The sequence below is a fragment of the Anser brachyrhynchus genome (genome assembly GCF_964034855.1).
Source record: "Anser brachyrhynchus genome assembly, chromosome: 3".
Taxonomy (NCBI): Eukaryota; Metazoa; Chordata; class Aves; order Anseriformes; family Anatidae; genus Anser; species Anser brachyrhynchus.
The window spans coordinates 68,980,576-69,001,886 of record NC_137696.1 but is presented as its reverse complement, the minus strand read 5'-3'; the positions used below and the strand labels follow the sequence as shown (position 1 = coordinate 69,001,886).

General features: G+C 45.9%; 1 protein-coding gene across 4 annotated transcripts in view; it reads left to right on the top strand.

Annotated features, from left to right (window-relative positions):
• The first annotated feature begins 11,006 nt into the window (after positions 1-11,006).
• RSPO3 (R-spondin 3) overlaps positions 11,007-21,311 on the top strand; it is a 61,028-nt gene continuing 50,723 nt past the window's right edge. For all 4 annotated transcript variants that reach the window (XM_080586838.1, XM_080586836.1, XM_080586837.1 and 1 more), the window contains exon 1: positions 11,007-11,671. In XM_080586838.1, coding sequence (XP_080442964.1) covers positions 11,575-11,671 — 97 coding nt within the window. In that variant the 5' untranslated portion in view covers positions 11,007-11,574. The remainder of the gene's footprint in view (positions 11,672-21,311) is intronic.

The following is a 21,311-nucleotide window of genomic DNA, read 5'->3' as shown; positions in this document are numbered from 1 at the left end:
CCTCCTACATCCTTCCCATTTCCCCCATCAAAAAAAACACAGATCCCCTCAAAGCACAAGGCTCAGCACAAACAGGGCTCCGCTTGCAGAGTTGCACCAGGATGTGTTCATTGATGAGTGAAACCAGGTTGAAATTCAACTGCTAGCTCTGGCCTCCCACTCATTATCTCTGCTTGGTGTTTAGATCTCAGGGAATTTGTGGAGTTTCTGGGCTGCCAGATACCAGATAGTCTTTTCTGCGAGGCAGTGGGTGTAATTCCTTCAATGATTGTGGACGAATCTCTGGAAGGGAACCTCATGAGCATTGCTCTCTCTCTCTTTTGAGGAAAAAAAAATTGAATTCATAGGTTGTCTGACAAATGCTTGTTTTCTGCTGTTGTCAGAAAGCCAGGAGACATTTAGCAGCTGTAACCAGTGGAAGCTAAATAAAAGCAGAAAAGTTTCCAGTCTGCTGCTATGCTGGATATGTATGCAAAGTGAGGTTAAAGAGAGGTAGCTCTGCCCCAGGAGAGACTGTCCCTCCGAATAATTTTTGAAGTAGCACAGTCCTCCCTCCCCTCCATCTCTGTATATGTTTAATTCTTAAAAACTGTCCAATAACCACTGCAGAGCAAGGATAGTAGATAGGATATTCAAATAATAAATCAATGTTAAAAGTGAACTCACTTTTTAAAAGTAGGGTACATCCACAGCCTTCATCCAGGATAGTAGCATATAGCTGATGGGATGTTACATCCAATTCAAAGTTACATTTCTAACGCAAGTTATTCATGTAAGAGACTTAGTGTGTCACCAGATACTGAAGCCAACAAAACACTGTAGAAAACGATCTTAAATACAAGCCATACCTCCATTTCTTTGGTATGTGAAACTCTTTTACTTTCTCTTTTGCTTTTGTTTCCTAGGACTCTGTTTGCTTCAAAGCTAAAACTGGTATTTGCTGGTTTCAAAGGCTATTTATTGCTGTGACAGTGACACATCACTCCAAATAATGCCTCTTAAGTACTATTAGCACGTATCTGATCTGAAAATGTACAAACACATTCAAACAAAAATGCAGCATTAATAGACAGGCCTAAAATAAATAAACAGGAAGCAAACAGAATGTTTTAAAAGGGGGAACTGCAGTTGAAATACTTTAAAGATAAATAAACTTTTAGATTTGACTCCCTCTAGAGTATTTCTAAGGAAAAGCTTGATACAGGAGATTTCTTTTTTTGTTGCAGAAACTCCCCCACGGCAGTCCCGTAGAGATGTAGTCCTCTCCTGGTGCCAGCCAAAGCCAGGCCCTGCAGGGCTCACACCAGAGTATGTCACTGAGACCGGAAAACAAAGGAAGATCTTCATTTTTAATAAAAGTTGAAGTAGCCATAGTAGCTCATGTCTACATTTTCAGGAAAGAGAATCAAATCTCTCCTGTTTTTATCAACTAACAGCAATAGGATTGCTTTCCTTTGGTCTGTCCTGATGAGTCAGACCACAGTGGACCCACATCTATAGGGGACCTGGTGTGGGACAAAGCTATCGTTCACTTTGACCCTTGGGGTCAAAAATCTCCTGCATTGGAAATTCAAACAAGCTCAATACAGTACTGCAACATCTGCAGATCCCACGTGTGTACTTTTCTAAAAGGAAGATCAGTCATCTAGCTCAAAAATAATGTTATCATTGTAGCTACTGAGGTCTTCACAACCGTTTCAGTTGAACTCCCTCAGTCCTCTTGGGCACAACACAAGAACCACCAGAGTTCGGCCATGGTCTGTACCCACTACTGATCCCACTACTGCTCACTCTGGGGGAGTTGCAAAGGATTAAGTAGTAGTCAGATAATTAACAGAAGAAAAGGTAGCACAGAAAAAAAGCCGCTAAGTTTTCAAGAAAGAGCACACTGGAAACAACATCCACTCTTCCAAAGAGTTTATATCTATGTGCCTAATGAAAAACAACAGGGCATCAAATATGTTCCATAAGTTTCATATGTAACAAGGAAGAGAGAATGAAGGACATGCATGACATGCATGATTGTTCTCTCTTTGCCAGGCACTAGGATGGAAAGATATGGAAAGATATCTACCTGGAGGAAAAAAAAAATAAAGTAAACTTAAGTGTGCTGTAGATGCCTGGATTTGAAAATACAGAAACTGGATTTCTCACTAACTCCATCACTTCTCAGCATGTGATGAACTCTCAGTAACTAGTTTTCTTATATCAAAAGAAAAAAAAAAAAAGCTGTAGAAATGTGTAGATAAATTCGATCTGACTACAACTCTTGTACTGCACTGCAGTCCCTCCAGGAATAAATTTGGATCAGTATGCCATAGACTCCAAAGGGTCAACATGACATATTGCATCATATCCCCCTACACGAAAAAGAATTCACTAACAAACATCACTTCCAAAAGTGCTCCTTTATTCCCCTTTCACATTATAGTTTCTTATGAAATATTTTAGTGGATGGCTTTGGTGCTTTGCCACATTTCTCTCAATCTATTTATAAATGTTTGGTTGGAAAGAAAGTAAACATTATGAGACAAACACTTTATAAACCTTAGTTATTTTCATATAATACTCGAACTGGAATTGATTTTGTTTAAAAAAATAATAATCCTGAACTGCTGTGCAGAATGGCACAAAATCTCCCACGCTTGTTAAAATACAAAAAGGAAAAAAATCAAAAAGCATAAACCAAGGGTTTATACCTCATCTGAGAACACAGAAATGATGTATTTTACGAGGGAAAAAAGAGGGCCTGCCAGGTAGACTGCATCCTGCATAGTATGTAGCTGGTAACAGCCTTCAGGGCAACCACCGTTGCTTGATTATGAATCGAATTGACTAACATCCCGCTGGAAAAGCAGCAGCAGCGATGAGCGTGTGATCTGCCCTCTCCCCAGTAATGGATTAAACAAATGTTTCACACCTTAGGGCTCTCTGCCTCCACCCGGAAAAGGAAAGCACAACTGGGTTCCCAGGGCAGGAGAGCGCTGGCTCCTCTGTATGCTGCTGCAGCGAAGGGCTCTGTGATGGCTGCTAATGCACCCTTCCCACCCCACCAAACCCAGAGAGTTGCTGCTTGTTTATTTAAATGACACTGTTGTTTGAAAGGATGGGGGCTTCTTATCCTCTTGAGTCATGCATTCTCTGTCTGGGATCCTCTGTTTAGGCACTTTTAGCACCTCATTAATTACTAACTGCAACAAAGTCATGCTGTTTTGCAACTCTATTGCCTTTGTTAAGAAATCTCAATCCTGTGTTAGAATGTGAAAGGGGACTGTTATCTACCATATGCCCTGCTTGACTCCATATTACAAAATTAGCTTTCGAGTTCCTGAAATACATATACATGTGCTCTTTGTATCCGTACCCCATGGTTAAACAGCCTGGCTTTCGTTAAATAGCCTGGCAGTAATGCTTGTAGAAGCTACTGTTGTAGATAAAAAACACTCTGAGCTCCATACGGTATAATAAATATTTGTCCGGGAAGACACAACTTCTTAACAAAGATTTTTTAAGTCCTGGTATAAAACTCAGCTCCAGATGCCTTGTTATGAATCTGTGGGTACTATAACACTCTCAAATAGTTAATTATTAAAGATAAGTAACCTGCAGACTAAGCAGTTGGAGATTTTATTTCACTTTTAGAAGGCAGGTCGGTGGGGTATTACCATGAAAGGAGCAGTGAAACTCTTCTCTGCTATGTCCTGAACACTATTACTGTGTGCCACTCTGCAAGGACATAAAGCGGGTTGGTACGAGGAGCTGGATCCAAACAGGGACTTTGAAGGCTGTGTGGAAAGCTGTGATCTAAGAATCATCCTCAGCAGCAGCTTAGCCTAGAAGCACCCAATTAAATCCACAACATCCTTCCTCATTTGGGGTGAATGCTCCTCGGTGTTCAGCCCTGCAGAGACCCAGATCTAACCCAGGCAGGACTCCTGGGCGAGCAGCTTGAGGGCTAAGGCCAAGCAGGGCAGAGCATAAATGCTCTGCAGAGCTAGACCCAGCCACCGGTTGGACCCCTCTCAACAAGCTGTGCGCAATAACTTCTTCATAATACAGGGACAGAAAAAAAAGAAATGGTAGTGAGAATGCTTTTGCTTAGTGGTTAGGACACGCAGCCAGGAGATACCAGTTTTCTGCTCATAAGGACTGTTTCCATTTAATGTGAAATGTGCAAGCAATCTTAGAGAGAGAGACGAATTAAGACTTCCCTTCATGTGCCTTAAAACTGTCTCCTTCTAATGGCCTGACACCGTGAATCTGGTTTCCTTTGCCATGCAGTGGCACGGCTGCAGCAGGCGGAGTGACCCCAGCTGAAGTCCCATAACCAGGAGCTGGGGGTGCGGGCTGTGGCTTCACCCCAGTCCCACTCGTGCTGAAGGTGTACGTGGAGCATGCTTCCACCCCCTGGCCAAGGGTCAGGGACACCAGGGACAATCTCCTGTCAGTGGACTCAGGAAGGAAGGAGAAAGCAGACTCAATTTGTTGAAAGAAAGGATATGGCTTTCTGCCCTGATGGGGAGGCTGGCTGGATCAGGCATGGATGGATATCCAACAAAGCAGAAAACCCCAGCTGGGCTAAATTTTTTCCATATAGCCAGCTTCTGCTGGCTCTCTCAGTTCATGGTAAATGTTGGTTTTCATTGCAATTTGGAGGGGTGTGCCTATTCCTGCTCTTTTTTTCAGGGCATTAAGCATCTAACTGTTGAGTTTTTAATGTCACTTGCAAATTCATACACCTAAAAGATTAAAATTGTTACTACTAGGTAGACGGTGCCTGTATGTTTCATTAAATCTTGGCTTTCAAGCTGTAACTGTCTGATGTCTGTTTGTAGCTTGTTCAATGCAGTAAATGTTGATAGCTTAGCAGAAGCTCCACATCACTAAATCATTGCTGTTCCACTGGCAGCCATCAGCACCATATGAAAAAGAATAAAGTCCTGAACTGAAATACAGAGAAGTTCTTTCCAGTCATGAACAGCAGTCAGAAATATGCTTGAAGGTATGCAAAGTGGTGAGGCTCTGACTGAGGAAAGCAGGTCTCTTCATGACAGGTACACGTGTTTATTTCAGTTCAGATTATGCCACTGCAACATAGACATCTGCTTCTTGCTCTCCAGGCACAGGCGCAGACATCAGCCCATGCTGAGAAATTTTCCTCAACAGAGGACCATGTGTCTGGTACATCAGAGGTTAGCAGAGAACATCCTTCTTCAAGACTACCATTCTGCAGTCTTTCTGGACCTTCAGATTACGCCTTGAAATATGCAACAAGAGCATTTGAGTACAGAAGTTCTTGATTGTTCAGCGTTATCGGCCTAATACAGTCATATGTTACTGAAATATCATTTAGAATAATTATCAGTGACACATTTACCAATATTTAGTGAAGGACAACCTGACTGCAATGCAGTGCTCTGCAACACAGCAGGCAGCACATCCACCAGTGGTGCCTGGCATATGAAGTCAGTAAGTGAGATAAAGAGTTCCCTGTAAAGTATGATGAGGAAACTGAGGAAGCATCAGGTGCATAAAGGTCATGTTTCATGCACAACATTTGAGAGTGTTGTCTCTGTGACTGTGGAAAGAGGCCAGAGGTAGGCTTGAGTGGTGGTGCTGCTGAAGAGGTAGAAGGTGTAGGGAAGCTGTGATGACAGCTGTCAGACCTGCCTACCCTGGCATGCTTGTTTAAGAGGGATTCTGCTGCTGTTTCTCTATATTTATTAACAAGAGACCCAGTACCCCAGCCAGACCTGCTGCCCCTCCTGGTACCATACGGATGGGCTACCCCAGGGCAGGGCACCCCATGTTTGCACGCTCCGTGCCTCATGTCATGACAGTGGCTGCTCACAGAAGGCAAGGATTGTAACACTGCTGCCTTTCCATACAGACATCCTGTAGATGCAGTACCTGACTGTACTTGATCCAGTGACACCATGGTGTAAAATATAGTCTGAAATGAAAATAGTCCCACCTTCTCGTCTAATGCAATTGATTCCAGGTCATATGTACCATTAATGGCACACAGAACAGCCCAGGATAATGAGTCAGGACCTGTCAATAGCATGATAGCAGGCAACGAAAAGAGTTTGGGATCTGCTCATCCTGTTTGAAGTACAAGGATGGAGTTGCAGTTGTTCACGTGTTCTCCCTCTGGTCTTATAAATCTTGGATTTGAAAACCCTGCAGCCATAGAGCCTATATGCCCTTCCTCCCAGGGGAATACTCTGTGTTTTAAAAGAAAATGAGATGGTGTTTTGTAGGCAGAGTAATTTTATTGCTGTGTTTCTAAGCTTGTTCCTTGTGAGGAAACTCAGCAGAGGAATTGTCCATGCCTGGGACTGAGGGAGGTGGAAGGGTGCTGGGCCTGGGCATGAGCAACCTCAGAAGCTCAGAAGAGGAGCTTTCAGAACAGCTTGAGCTAAACTGCCTCAGGACTTCCTGGCGAGTGGATGTGGTGGCTGAGAAGAGCTGAAATTGGAGCACAGGAGCTCCGCACCGAGCACCATCGTCCTTCTTCAGGCCTGTCTGTTCGTCTACATGCACACAGGACTATATGCATATCACTCCTGCTAGGGGGTGAGCACACACATGAGAAGACAGGCTTCTTTTCTACTCCCTGCTTTTCTGAAGGACACTGCATCTATGAATTCATCTTCAGTAGTGTGATTGCTTCATAGACCCCTTTGAGACACTTCCTGCCCTTACTGTCTGTTTTACACATCAGGCTTTTTATTCCTGGCTTGTCATGCTGAACTAGATCAGGGAACCAAATGTGCTGGAACAAAACCGTTTCTATTTTTATTTATTTATTTATTTTTGTGGGATTTCACTTTTTTTCAGCCAGATATTTCCCTAATCCAGTGTGCTACTGCTAATGCTTGGGCCAGCACAGCTCAGGAAGTGGGAATGAGCGAGTCACTTGGGCAAGTGTGGGATCTACCTAGGGGGACATTCCTACCAAAGAAACTCACTGGAACCACAGCCAAAGTGAGAAAGCAACTAGGCTTCTAAGGTGCTGTGAGTCGTCCTCCCAACTACTGGAGTCACAGAGAACCCAATGCCTGAACAAAAGAATGTGTCAGAGTCCTGTGAAACCTTTGCTGCTCGTTACTCATATCCTCCAGTTTTACCCAGTCACAGCTTTACTTCACCTCATGGGCTGTCACCACAGGAAAAGTACACGTGTAAATTGATGCATGAATTTAGACCTGTGCAGTTATTCTGGTGTTGCCTTCTGAGTGGTTAGTTATTCTAGACCAAAAGCATATATATTTTTTTAATGTATCATATATCATGAAAGTGTTTATGTTAATCACCTCTGTTCTAGGCTGAGTATTTACACCCGAACTACATGGAGAATCCCATGGCAATGCTGAAATTTTTACTGGCAGGTCAGAGCTGCTGTAGGCATAGCTTCTGCAAAGACAGAACAAGAGGTTGGTCTCCATCCCAAAAGCTTTACAATCTGATTGCAAGACCAAGAGATGACAAACTGATAGATGAATAGAGGGAAACAATGACTTAGCGCGGTTTTGATCATCCTCATGTTAACTGCTAAAGCTTTCTCCGTGCCAAAAAAAAGTTCTCAGTTTCATTTTGAGGCCTTCCTGTTGGACTTTCCTAACTGAATTGCATCTGGAAGATTTGTACTGCAGAATTTGCCCATGTGTTTTTCCCAAAAATACTTTTTTTTTTCCTTTTGTACAATAAAACAACATTTCAGCTCCCTTTCAGTGTCATCCAGAGGACCAGATCCAAACCCCTCTTGGACTGATGAAGGGTCAAGCTGACAGCAACAAGCTTTGGACTTGGCCCAGACTGACATGCTAATTTAGGGCCCAATCCTGCAGGCTTTGATTACGTTGAGATTTCATTACAATTACAGAATTGCACAAGTCAGAGATGGGAAAAATCAATTAGGTCATCTAGTCTATTCTTTGCCAATGTAGGATTGTTCCCTATTGCACATTTTATTAACGTTCTGCCATTATGTCTTTTAAATATTTAAAGCATAAAGGTGTTATTAAAAATATTGGGACTGGATCCTTAGGAACAACTTTATTTGGAAAACAAACACAAAACAATAAAACAAAACCCCCAACACATTCTTGTATTTTTAACCTACTGTGAGTAATTTCACATCGTTTCTTTCTTTTGGTTTATTTAGACTACACAATTATAATCCTCTGTTTGTGATATTAACAGCTTTTGAGAACGCTCATGATGTTGCAGAAGATTAACCTCCTAAATTGAATTTGACTAAAGAACAAATGGGTTATGTTAGGAAACATAACAGAGAAATGTAACAACTGTCAGATCTGGAAATGTGGAAAAGAGTAGTAATACAAACACACACACACACACATACGTGTATATGTGATTTGGGTTATTTCTTCTGTATGTGTGCCTCCCTGCATGTCTTCCCCACTCCATGCCTGCCTCTTAGTTTGTATGGGAAAATAAAAAAAATAAATAAATAAAAATCTGGGGCAAAGGCTGTAATGATTTGGGGTCCTGGGTAGTGCCAAGAATATTGTTAGCAATTAACAAACAGTGAATGCGTTGGATTGTGCAACCTTCACGCAGGATGAGGGCTCCAGTCCTCCAGCCCTTCTCACTTGGGCAGGCATTACTGACCCGCATCTGTGGGGATGCTCAGTGCTGGAAGTCGTATCTGTGCGATCTGCACCAGGAACAGCACCTGAAAAATAAGGATCTCATGTATGACACTGTTCCATTTCCAAATTATGTATCAGAACTAATCCAAGGCCTTTACTTCTTTACCATGCTTCCCGAGTTGAAAAGGCAAATTAACAACCCTTTTGTTCACTTACACAAACTATTTCCAGTCTGGAGAAGAATGACAAAGGGTTAGCATTCAGCTGTCCTGTTCACATGGTTAGTTTTTATGACCAGAGTGCCATTTTAAGCAAGCACTATAACAGCTATTAATTGAATATTATTATCTTAAAGTCTTATTTTGGGACATAATCGAGCAACTTGAGCTCACCTCTTTTTTTCCCCCAAGTTATTAGCTATTCTAAAAACTAAATATACCATTTTCCAGCTACAGAGAGTTGCACAGAGAAACCACTGGGTAGTTACTGCAATAGTGAAAGAACCACGCACTTCAATTAACAGATACTTATTTTTAAAAAAAGTATTTCAGAAACTTCTCCTATTTGATGTTAGGGTCTCCGGTTGCACACAGTTCAGTAAAACAGAGGGCTCCAAAACCCTTGGCTTCCCGGAGCCGCTCTGGGCCACCAGCTGCTCCCCCAGCTCCCCACCTCTGCCATCCAGCCCAAAGCCCCGAGATGGGCACGGAAACACCCCATTAGCCAGCTCTGACCCCAGGAACCTCAAGGCCCCTGTGGGCTGTGCTGCTGGTGGCCTTGACTTGGCCAACATCGCTCACTGCCGGCATGGGCAGCACAACACCAAGGCACAGCTCCGCTCTGGAACGAGCTCCTTCCACACATTTCAGCAATATAAATCTTCGCCTTTTATCGCAGGGCTGCAGTAACTGTTTATGGGTTTGGTTTGTTATTGCCGCTGGCTTTTTTTTTATTTTTGCTTTTTGCTTTCCTTCCCCTAATGGAGAGCTTCGCGGGGGGCAGCCCGGCCCTCTGGCATCCTCTCGCTCTGCCTCGTCGCAGACCCCAGCTACGGGTCAAGGCAGGGATTTTTGTCCCCCCTGCCTTCTCCCCTTCCTGCACCCCATGCGTGGCGGGGACACACGGGCGGGCAGGGCCGGGGGCGCAGCAAGCGGAGTTTCTCAGCCGCGCTTTGTCAGGGCGAGGGGAGGGAGTGCACTCCCTGCTTGTTTAATGTTTTCCTTATGTTTCTCGCCGAGCGTTTATTTTTTGACATGCTTTCTCTGCCCGCTGGTGCTAACGCTGCTCGAGCGAGCCGTCTGGCTGGCTGCAGGTTGGCTCACACGCGTGTCCCATCCTTTCCCTGCAGCCCTGTTTATTTATGCCACTCGCCTGGCTCGCTCCGACATTTCCACACACGCACCAGCACACGAGAAGTCTCAGTCTCCAGCAAAACAAAACCCGACAGCGAGGCGAACGGGCTTTCTTCGTGTCAGCGTAGCCCCTCAGCTTGTCTGCCGAATTACTTTTATTTTATGCCTCTCTGGCAATCCCACCCCATCCGGCTCAAGTATCCTGGATTAGAAAGACTTTCCCCAGAGTCCTTTTCAAAGGGAGCCTCCCACAGACCTTTAAATCCCCCACATTTTATGGTGCAGATATTTAACAGCTCCGAGAGGGGCAGGGGGGAGAGAGGCCGAGGAAAACAGTTACAAATCGAGCGGCTGCTCCTCACACCGCCCAGGCTCCTGATGCCATCAGCGCCGTTTTATCCGGCTTTCCCCCCTCTCTTCCCCCGATAGCCGCTGAGACAAGCGGCGAAGCGAGCATGGGTCCGGCCAAGCGGCCAGTTTCCCCCTTCCCAAAGTCCCCCTTCCCCCAAAACAGAAACCCTTGCCGCAGAAAGGAAACGCGATACCCTTCTGTCAGACAGCCGGCCGTGCCTCGCCTAGGTGCGGCTGAGCCGTGCCCCTGCTGCCGGGGCTGCGCTGGGGGTCCCGGCGGCGGCGCGGAGGGCACCCCCGGGGCACGGCTCGGCTCGGCACGGGACGGGAGACCCCGACCCGCCTCCCCAGCCCCATTTCGAGCTGTGGGGACGTCGGGGCGCCGCACGGCGCGGGTCCCCCCCGCGGGCAAAGTGCCGCCCCCCGCCCGCCCCCGCCGCCGGAGGATGCTCGGGCGCAGCCGCCCCGCGGGGGCCCGGCCGGGCTCGGGGAGCCTCCCCCCGCCGTGCGGGGCGCCTCGGGCTCGCCTCCTCCCGCCCCGCCCCGCCCCGGGGCCTCTCCCCCGGGGCCCCGCAGCGGAGCGGCTCCCGCGGGCGGCCCGGGGGCTGCTCGGCGGCGGGCGGGAGCGCCGGGGGGGGCCGGGCCCACCTGCGCCCGCCCGGCGGCTGGCGGTGCCCGCGGCGCAGAGCGAGGCTGCTCCGGAGCGGCGGCGGCGGCGGCGGCGGCGGGGCTGGGTCCTCCTCCTGCTCCCCCCCCCCCCGGCGCTCCCGCCCTCGCACACTCCTCTCTCTCTCACGGCCGTCCGTCCGTCCGTCCGTCCTGTCGGCACCTCGCCCGCCCGGCGCACGCACGCAACCCCCCGGCGCCCCCACATCATGCTGCCGGCCGCCGGCACGGCATGGACCCCGGCGGCGGCTGCACGGCTCCTCTCCGCTGCTGAGACCCCCCTGAGGTTTGCGGCAGGTAGCGGGCCGGACGGTTTCCAAGTGCAATAGGGAAAAGCGGAGGGGCGAGGAAAAGGATAAAAAAAAAAAAAAAAGGAAAAAAAAAAAAAGGAAAAAAAAAAGGAAAAAAAAAAAAAGGCAAAGGCCACCAGCCCAGCCAAGCCCAGCTTTGGATCTCAGTGCAGGTATTTCTGCTGCTGTGTTCATCCCTTGCCGCCTAGCACCCCGATTTTTTATTTTTATTTTTAAAGGAAAGGAAAAAACAAAACCAACGAAAAGGAGAAGTCGAACTCTCAAAGGGTTACTATGCAATTGCGACTGCTTTCTTGGTTTTTTATCACTTTGAACTTTATGGAATACATTGGCAGCCAGCACGCCTCCAGGGTACGGCGACAGGGAAGAAGTAAGTGCGAAGAGATTTATACTTTGATAACTTCTGCTTCCTCTCGTTGTGCCGTTCACCTGCTCGGGAGCTCCGTGTGCCCCCGGCGCCTTTGCTAGCGCTAGGAAGCGAGTCCCGCGCCCGCGGCGCGCCCGAGCGGATTTGCTGCGGGAGTTTGGTTGAGTTGGAGGGGTGATGGAGGCGAGCTCCCAGCCCCTTCTGGGCTCTCTCACCTCGCCGGGGTGAGCAGCGCCGGCTCCGGGAAGACCTGAGTGTGCTCCTTTTTATTTTAATGTGCGGTAAAAGGGAGCTCTGCCTTTCTTAGCATTTCCCAAAGGGAAAGCAGGATGACGCGACAGGTAACTTTGGTTTTGGCCGCGATGCCCCGAGCGCCTTTCTTCACCCTCGGACACAGCTTAGCGATCCGGGGGAGGACGGAGAGGGCAGCCCCCTCCCCAAGAACCGCCGGGACGGACCAACACCGCAGAGCAAACCCAGCGACGGCGAGAGGGGGGCTGGGGGGTCCTCCAGCCTCCGCTCACCGCGGTGGCATCGTCCCCGCTCGCCGGCTCTGCCCGGGGACTGCAGCCCGACATTTCGGACGGTTTTAGTGCCCCTGGGACGGAGGGAGCCCGCCCCGTCTGACCCAGGCAGCCCCGATGCCCGCCGCAGCAGGCAGCCGCCCGGGGCCGGGCTGGCGGCGGGCGGGGACCGGGGGTCCCGGGGCAGCACCCGGGAGTCCCGGGGCAGTACCCGGGGGTCCCGGGGGCATAGCCGGGGGTTCCGGGGCAGCACCCGGGGGCGCCGTGCTGGGACGCCGCTCCGGCCCGAGGTGAGGAGGGTCCCTGGGAACGGCGCCTGCAGGACGGCGCTGGTCCCGCCTGGGGCACCGGGGGGGCTCCACTGTGGGGACGCGTCCCGGGCCCGGCCGCCCCCGGCAGCTCGGGGCAGGCACTTTCCGCGCACCGACGGCGGCGGGGCCGCTTTGGTTGCGCCTGCCGGCGGCAGATGCCGGGGCAGTGTCAGAAAGCACGGCAGCCTGCATTTAATCAGCGAGGGGTACGCCGATTTACCTCCTCGGGGAGGGGGCGGGGGGTGCTGTTAATATTATTTTTTTTTTCGTTCTGCCTTCGTTCCCTTCCCCCGAGCGCCGCTGCCAGCGCCTGAAAGCCTCCTTTGTGCTCTTCGCCTCCCCGCACAAGCTCCGATTCACCCACGGAGCCCTGCAGCGGGGCGCAGCACGGCCCTGCGCTCCCCACGGCGGAGGGAGCACCCGGGGCTAAGCAAAACACGTCAGGGCGGCCGATTTATTGTCCTTGGCAATGGAGCGCCCCGCAGCCTCCATCCCTTCCCACCCTCTCCTTTAACCCTGGCAGCCGCCGTCCCGCAAGCTGCGGCTGCCCCCGCGCCCCACAACTCGCGGGAGGCCCCCGACGGCCCCCGACGGGCGCGGTGCAGGGCTTCGGCCGGGGGGAGAGGGGGGACGGGACCCCCCTGGGGGGCAAAAGGGGGCACCGCGGGGTCCCGGCGGCGGGGACTCGCAGCGGGGGCAGCCCCGGCGCACCTTGTGCGCGCCGTGCCGTGCCGAGCCGGGCCCAGAGCCGGGCCAGCGGCGACCTCTGCTGTCCTGTGCCGCGGCGGGCAGCCGGCGGCAGGTGCGGCGCGGCTCGGCTCGGCTCGGCCTGGCCTGGCTCGGCTCGGCCCGGCCGCTGCCCCGCGGAGGTCGCCAGGCCACTCCTATGGGGGGGGAAGGCAGCCGCCGTGCTGCCCCGGGCTGCTGGGCGCAGGGCAGCCGCTATATGCCAGCATCGGGGCTGCCGGGCGTGAGTGTGCGTGTGTGAGAGCGCTTGTGCGTGTGTGTGCTCCTCGCCCGGTCCTGCCCGGGTCTTTCTTAGCTCCCCTCCTTTAGCTGCGTAACTTTCGGGAACGACAGCTGGAATTGCTGGCTGCAAAAATTAGCTGGTTTGGTGCATAAGGAAGGTACCAAGAAGCTGCTCACAGTTTTATGTTTAAAAGATGAGAGTTGAGCTAAATTCACAGTGGAATAAGTGGCTGAAAAAAAATCACGGCTAGAAATAGGCGGGATGGCTACTGGAAAGTTGGCTCCTTGTTTTGTAAGGGAAGGTAGATAACCACCAGAGCATCTCACCTAGGCATGGTGCACCTTGTCTGCTGGTTGAGGTCTTCGGATCAGGCTGGCTGTAAGCCATGCTCTGGTGTAACCACTAGGTATTGGGTGCAAAGCGAAAACTAGCGTGAGTGTTTATGGAAGTAATTACAGCAGAGGTTAGGGTCACCATTTGCACTTAGTATTTTAGCTTTTAAAATCTATAAATAGTTATTCATGAAGAATGCAACTTGAAAAAGTGTCAGTGTGCAGATAAAGAAGACACCTGTCAAAGCCCTCTGTCTGCTGCGTGGAAGGTTCTCTCTGGATTTCCGTTTCTTTTTTCCTCATCAGCTTCCTTTAAGCGTACGTCCTAGTCCCATTGCTGGGGACGTGCATTCGAAGTTCCGTTCTACCTGTGCGTTTTTAAATGCAGCCCAAACTACTTGCTGTCAAGCAATGAATCAGTGAGCCCATGTTACTTCATTTTGTTAAATATCCGAGGGCCTATGTTGTGTAGAATCTATCATGTTGTATGCTGCCGTATTTTAGGAGAAAAGAATAACAAAGCCTGAACTGACTAATTCAGAATATGCTGGACCAAACTCTCAGTTCATATAAATTGAATTTTCCTTCTTAATTTACCTCAGCAGAAGGACCTGGACCTGAAGTATTACTTATTTTGTATTGTCAAAGTAATCTTTACTAGGAGAAAAGTCTGGTCTTTCACTCCCCAAACTCCTACTGCATTTACCAGCTTGAGCATCCTAAATTTCTGTCTCATATGGTAAACACATAGTTGGCTGTAGAGAGGTGAAACTCGTCCGAAGTCAACAGCAGAGTGTGGACAGGGGATTGTGTCCATAATTAGACACAGCAGACACGATCAATAAAAGTTCAAAGCAAACATGCCATTAGCAAAGAGATTTGTGTTTTTATTCTGATAAGAGCACTTAAGATTAACAAATTGAGTTGCTTATTTGGGTCCTACAAGAGAGATTAATATGCAGCAAGTATAGAGTAGCATACCAATAATTGAGAAGTTCTACATACCTGCCAGTGTGTACAGTTTTCTGAGAAAAGAAGTAGGATTAAGTCAATAGCTCCAAAATATTTTGGCTCTGCAGATCACCAGCAACCCTCAAAACTCAGTACCGACAGTTGTACACCTTTCTCATTGACCTTTTAACTGCTGGAAATGAAGCATTATTTAATACGGCTCTGTGAATGACCTCCGGAGCATTTGCCGTGACCCTGTGGGCTGTGAGTGAGCCGGGGGCTAAATTTGGGAATCACCAGAATAAACACAGTGACAGAAAATAGATAGAAAGTTCTGCGTTTGTATCGCGGCTCCTACACCAGGGTGTAAAACCGTCAGCACGACGTAGTGGGTTTGCAACGTGCCTGATACTGGTAGCCCATCGGGGCCTGATGCTGGCAATTGCGTCCTGCCTTTGTCCCTTTGTCCCAGGGCTCCCGAAGCAGCAGCGCCGTCACCGTAAGGGAGTTTGCTCCTTCAGCTGCCCCTCCATGGGCTCCTCCGGGCTCCTCCACTGCCGCAGGACAGCGGGTCTTACAGCGTCCGCTCCTGGTCACGGTCACAAGTGGAGGGATCCACCTGGCCAACTCTCTGCCTCGCTGTCTTCCTCATGCACAGCCATGTACAAGTCCAAAATTAAGTCAGTGTGTGACTGCATGACTGAAAACATGGCTGTATGAAATAAAACAGAAGAGAAATGACAGAATGCAAACTGGCAAAATTACGCCTTCGTTTTTTTTACACCCTCTGGAAGGGTGTTATCCACACAGAGTTAAAATTTACTTATTTTGCAACAGGAAAAGAGGAATTACATTATTAATTAAAACAATGCTACATTTTGGAGACTTTTAAAATTATTAATAGTTCACCATCGATATGTATATTTCTAGTACCTGTATGTATGTTTAGGGCTGGCATGGCACAGATAGTAATATAACATATTCTAAACATAAAATAGGTGTTGCTAACATTTTTTGTTGTTGTTTTTAAAGGAAATGAATTTAGTATCATAGTGCAATAATTTAGGGCAGAAGTTAGCCAAGTAAGCAGCCATCAAGTAAGCTGATTCTGTCCTTGGGCAAAATTAAATTATTTTCACTGTTAGTTTTCTCTTTCAAAGTATTTGTATGTCGCTGATACATTTTTTTTTTTCTGTGATGATTGCATATTTGTATTGTCAGAGTAAATACTTTGCTGATGACAAGTGCATCTTTTTTTTTTTGCAATGAAACTGTATTTCTCATTTTTGGATGAGATCCTGTTTGTTTCGAAATAGACTGTAAATTTCCTATTACAGTCATTAGAAACAAAAGCAGCCGTAGGACTGTTTCATCGTATTTTCATAAACTGTGAACATATTTTATAGTAGTGATATCTTAAATAATTAAATATTAGAAAAACACTACCCGTTGCTGAAAGCATTAGAAGATTTACGAGGTAGTTAGCTTAATTTTTGTTTTGTCTTGTTTTGTTTTTAAACTATATGTGCACGTAGACCCGTGCTTGAAGTATACCATCTGCTTGTGGAACAATGTGTATTATTATCCCAAGAGCCTTAGCATGTGAGAGTAAAGAACGTTACAGACCAGTTCCCATTTCATATCTGACATCTGAAATGGTGATAATTTCTTTCTTTCTTTTTTTTTTTTTTCCTTTCAGCTGCTGAAGGCATTTCTTAAACTATTTAAAATTTCTGTTAAACTGTAAATGCATATATCACCACCACTTCTCAAAACCATTGATATAGGATGTATATCAGCAGATATATAAAAGCCCTATTTTTCTTTGCAGAAAGAACAAAATAGAATTAATGTGACGATTTTAGAGCTTGAACCTGCCTCCATAGTTTTCAGTGGAGAAGATATCATGGAGTTTTCTGGAGCTGGAGAGGGCTCTTTTTCTGCAGGATCTCAGGAAAGATTTTGAGTTTGGAAGAAGCCTTGTGCTACAGTACTTGCAAAATTTTACGATCCAAATATGTATGATACCTATATAAGAAAAAACAATGCCCTGTACCTTTCAAAACTCTGATATATCATCTCCTTGGGAGGCAATCTCCTTCTTAAGCGTACAAAAAGAACAGCTATTTTACTACTTTCACCTACTGACCCAACTGAAGTCAATACAGTTAATGCTGAAATTATTTTATTCTTTTAAGCTTGTAAGTAGTGTACCAAGCCTTTGCAAATCCCTGGTCTGTTCCTTCTTGCTGTAAAGTTTTTGTTTTCGTTTTTCCTGAAGACAATTTAAGTCCTAATATCTAATCAACAAAAACTGAGTGAAAACTTAAAAATCAGATGTACTCAATATGTTGTTTAGCCTGATCACTTTCCCTTCTAGTTAATAAAGCAAATGTTGACTTGACTCTTGCTGTTATCCACTAATGTTAATAAGCTGTCTATCATTTCATATTCAATCATTTATAGACGGTGACTACTCGGAAAACTCATCCAGTAAAACCATAGGGGTTCTTAAGAACTTCCCCCCCTACAATAAAGTTGTCTCTTTTGCTCTTGAAATAAATTTAAAAGTTGTGAAAGCCTGGTGAAAGAGATATAAAGTCTAAAAAAATAATAATGTTTTTGTCTAATTTTTAATTTTGGATTCTGAACAACTCAAAATCACTTTGCCAATTTTTCACCAAAATAATTCATAACAAAGCAATCTTATCAGATGACAAAAGGCAGCTGAAACCATATGCTTTTTTATTCAAAAGTCTGTCTGTCTGCTATTACCACAAACAATGCAGCAGATAAAAATATTCAGAGAGTATTTGTTCATGCAAAACATGTTCTGTCTCTCTCAAAATAAATAAATAAATAAATAAAATAATAATAATAAAAAAAATCTACAACATTCTCATAAATAATTACTGGTAGTGACATAATAATTACTTGTTGGACACTGTCATAATAAAATCCAATGGGATTTACTAACAGTTTATATTTTTGTTGTTAGTCATGAACAGTGCAATGAGCAACACTACTTATAGGATAGCTGACTAACAAACATCTTTGTGTGTTTCGATTTCTCGCTTGTAAGCTATAGATCACACATTTTAAAATGTTATTATTTAATTGTGTGATTAAAAATAGCACCCGCTCAAGGAAAAGAGCCACAAAACTTACACGGCTCCAGTGCTGTTGATCTGGGGATCGGAGCTGAAGGGCGAAAGACGGGAAGGGAACCTCGCCTCTCACTGGGGTGGCACCGAGGTCCCTGCACTGTGCCGATGCTTCTGCTCCACACAGCAGAGTAATTTCGGGAAGAACATAAAGGGATGCTTATAGTGATACTTTTAAATGAAAGCAAAACCTTGAACTGCAGGTCTATACAGAGCTATGGTAGTGCGCTGCTATAAACATTATCCTTTCAAGCTCCTTATAGTGTGTCAGCTTTACGTCCTGACATGTTTTGTGTTTAAACTTAAAAGGTTCGAGATGGGATTTCAGATGTTTGATGTTTCCTGCAGGGTAAAGCAGATTTTGGGGCACTGTAAAATAAAACAGGAGCTCATTGATGAGTGTTGGAATAGCAATGATGTGTGATTTCTGCGGCTTCCTGTAAAGTGCTAGGGGAGAAACAGCAAGGCTCAGATCCAAGAACGGGACTTAGGTGCCTAAGGTGTGTCTGGGGCAGGATTTAAACACCTGAGTCCCTTACTTTCAAAGCCCTGCTTAACTGCCAGTTCATCCCTGAAGCATGGGCATTTCTCAGATGTTTTGTTGTTTCTACCATGAGCTGTCAGCTTGCCAACTCTGAGCCCTCACCTGGCACAGGAGACTTCTGAGCTCAGGTCTCTTCTGCAGTGACCGACATTTGCTCTTACAGAAACCCTGGGTAAAAAGGCAGCAAACAGAGAATAACGATTAACAAAAATAACAAACCAAATTTCTTCCAAAGGTAGCTCAGGTTTCCCCAGGCAGGCGACTGCTTGCTGACAGTGGGCTCACCAGCCCTCTCCTCTCCTGTGCTAATGGGTGCAACCAAAGCACCTTAGATGACATGGGCTAGAGTCAGGTGAGACAGAATAGTTACTTTACCCTAGTTTTCCAACTCCTAGCTGAATATTTTTGCTGCTAAGCTTTTGGATACATTAAGAGCAACAAGGCTGCTGCTCCTTCACAGTGTGTTTCAAAAGACAAGACTGAGGCCTCCTTTGCTTTGTTAAAGAACACAGTAGCTTGCGGGGCTGGGCCAGGGCACCAAACCCCACGGACAGCTAGGATTTGAATCAGTTTCTGACCCCAGCTGAGAATTCCTTGCTCAGTGTGCTCTTTTTTTTTTTTTTTTTTTTTTTTTTTTTTTTTTTTTGTCAGTGCATTTTGGAGGCACCCAATGCTTTCCATGTGTTAGAAAGCAACTTGGATGATGCTGTCAGGGCTGCTAACAGTACTTCCACCAAAGCATCGACTGAGGGCATCACTACACAAAGCAGTGATGTTCAGAATAGCATTAATCCTTTATCAGTCACTAGCTCATCCACCCCACTTCTCTCAAAATAGCTCACCAGGGAGCAGCTTTCCTGGTGATAGCATTATGGTGGGAAGTTACAGCAGATGTAGGATTTGAGCATTTTTTCCTCATCTCCCCTACGAATTGAGGAATAGCATTTCTTGGAGGAAGGAGAAGGAGAAAGCTCTCATATGAGCCAGAAACATAGGAGCAAACTGCTGGTGCAACAAGGTTTCCATTGCATTTCTTGACTAACATTTACAAACATCCACATGAACCAGAGCTACTAAAACCTGACACTTTAATATGTTTACAAAGTTTATATATGTTATCAGCACATGTAATACTCCCAACAGGATTTATTACAGGTTCCTTTAGCAACAACATTTTTTATTCATAACAGCTCCACTGGTCAGAGAGAGGAAAACAGCCAGTTTCTTCAGAGCATGCCTCCCACGCACACTTGCCCTGCATTATTAGATTGCTTATTCATGAAGATTACAAATACCAGTGTCGGCAAGTGTTTCATAACCTTGTTTCCTTTTCCTAGAATGTTCATAATTAATTTCACTACGTTTTTTCTATGCCACTGAATAAGGGGTTGCTGGTTTTATTTTACTTTATGCTACACTGCTGAATGAAGAATTACCCCTGCAAAATAGAACTGAGTGGGACCAAAGGATATTTATTTAACATGTAGTCAGAGTCAGAAGATGTTAAGTGCATGAATTTAGCAAACACATGGAGATGGATGAAGATTCCAGAAAGTTTTAGTATAACACAGCATTGAAAATAATCACCTAAGATGAGGCACTGGGCATAGTGTCCACAGATGTCATAAAATATAATAGACAAGATCTTACTGGCTGGAAAGGTAAATAAATTACACAGTTTGTTATTTTGCAAAGATATAGGTTATGTTTTGCAGTCCAAAACGAAGTCACACATTTGTCTTTTAGGTTTCTCTTTTATGAAGAGTTGAGCATTTAATGAGTTTCAGAGTTGAGGATGTATTAAAACTGAACGTGCAATTCTGTATGACAGCATAGAATATATAACTGGTGCTACATCCTGGATAAGTATTTTTAAGTCCAAGATCCTGGTTTTACAGATAAAATATTTTAAATGTGCTATTTAAATTATCCACTGATGAGAAGCTTCAGTCATGTAAGAAGTTGTCGGTAGGCTTCAGGTACGAGTGAATATCAGCAAGAGGACATCCTTATGGCTGCTTAGGTCATGTACTATTTTCTAAGAAAAGACTAAAGTTATTTTAAGTAAGAGGTAACTGTAAAAACAAATTCCCCTGTATATATTGTGGACAAAAATATTTTCCTTTCTCTGTTGGTATCATCTATTTCCGGTAACAACCTACAAAATTTATGTGATTTGAGAATGCTGTTTCTCTTCCATAAATGGGCACCATGTCCTTTCATCTGAGTAATTCTCAGAAAGAAGAAGCTGTTACATTACTAACTCTGAATTAAGTATATTTAAGGAAATAATGTAACAAATGGTGACATGTTTTATGATTATGTGATCTCTTAAGGGCCAAAGTGGGCTCCGTCAACATGAAAATTATGGAGGAGATTTCACATAAGCTTTCTTTTGCAATTTATTTGTGTGCTGTGGCTGGATACTCTGATGAACACAGGTCGTCCCCAGCTTTATGGAGGTGTGGAACAATGTGAATGGGGGGTTTGCCAAGATCTGGCTTGCCACAAAGGAAACTGTAGACTGTACACTTCCAAGATGAAAACAAGCTGCCATTCACCTCTTCCTGAAATCATATAATTTCCCACCTAACCAGTGCTAGGAGAAGTTCATTTTTTCCTCCGTGTAAATCACATCTGAGTCCAGATAAAATAGATTAATCAAAAGAGTTGTCTTTTCTTGCATTTCCCAGATTTACTGATTAAGTAAAAAAGGATTTCAAATACAGTTACCACTAAAAGACCACTGAACATTACAAAAGTAAGGCCGTGATCCTTTCCGAAGCCTTGTAAAATTTGTTGTCTTGAAGAATAAGTTATTTGTCTATGGAATTTCTTGGTTGAGTC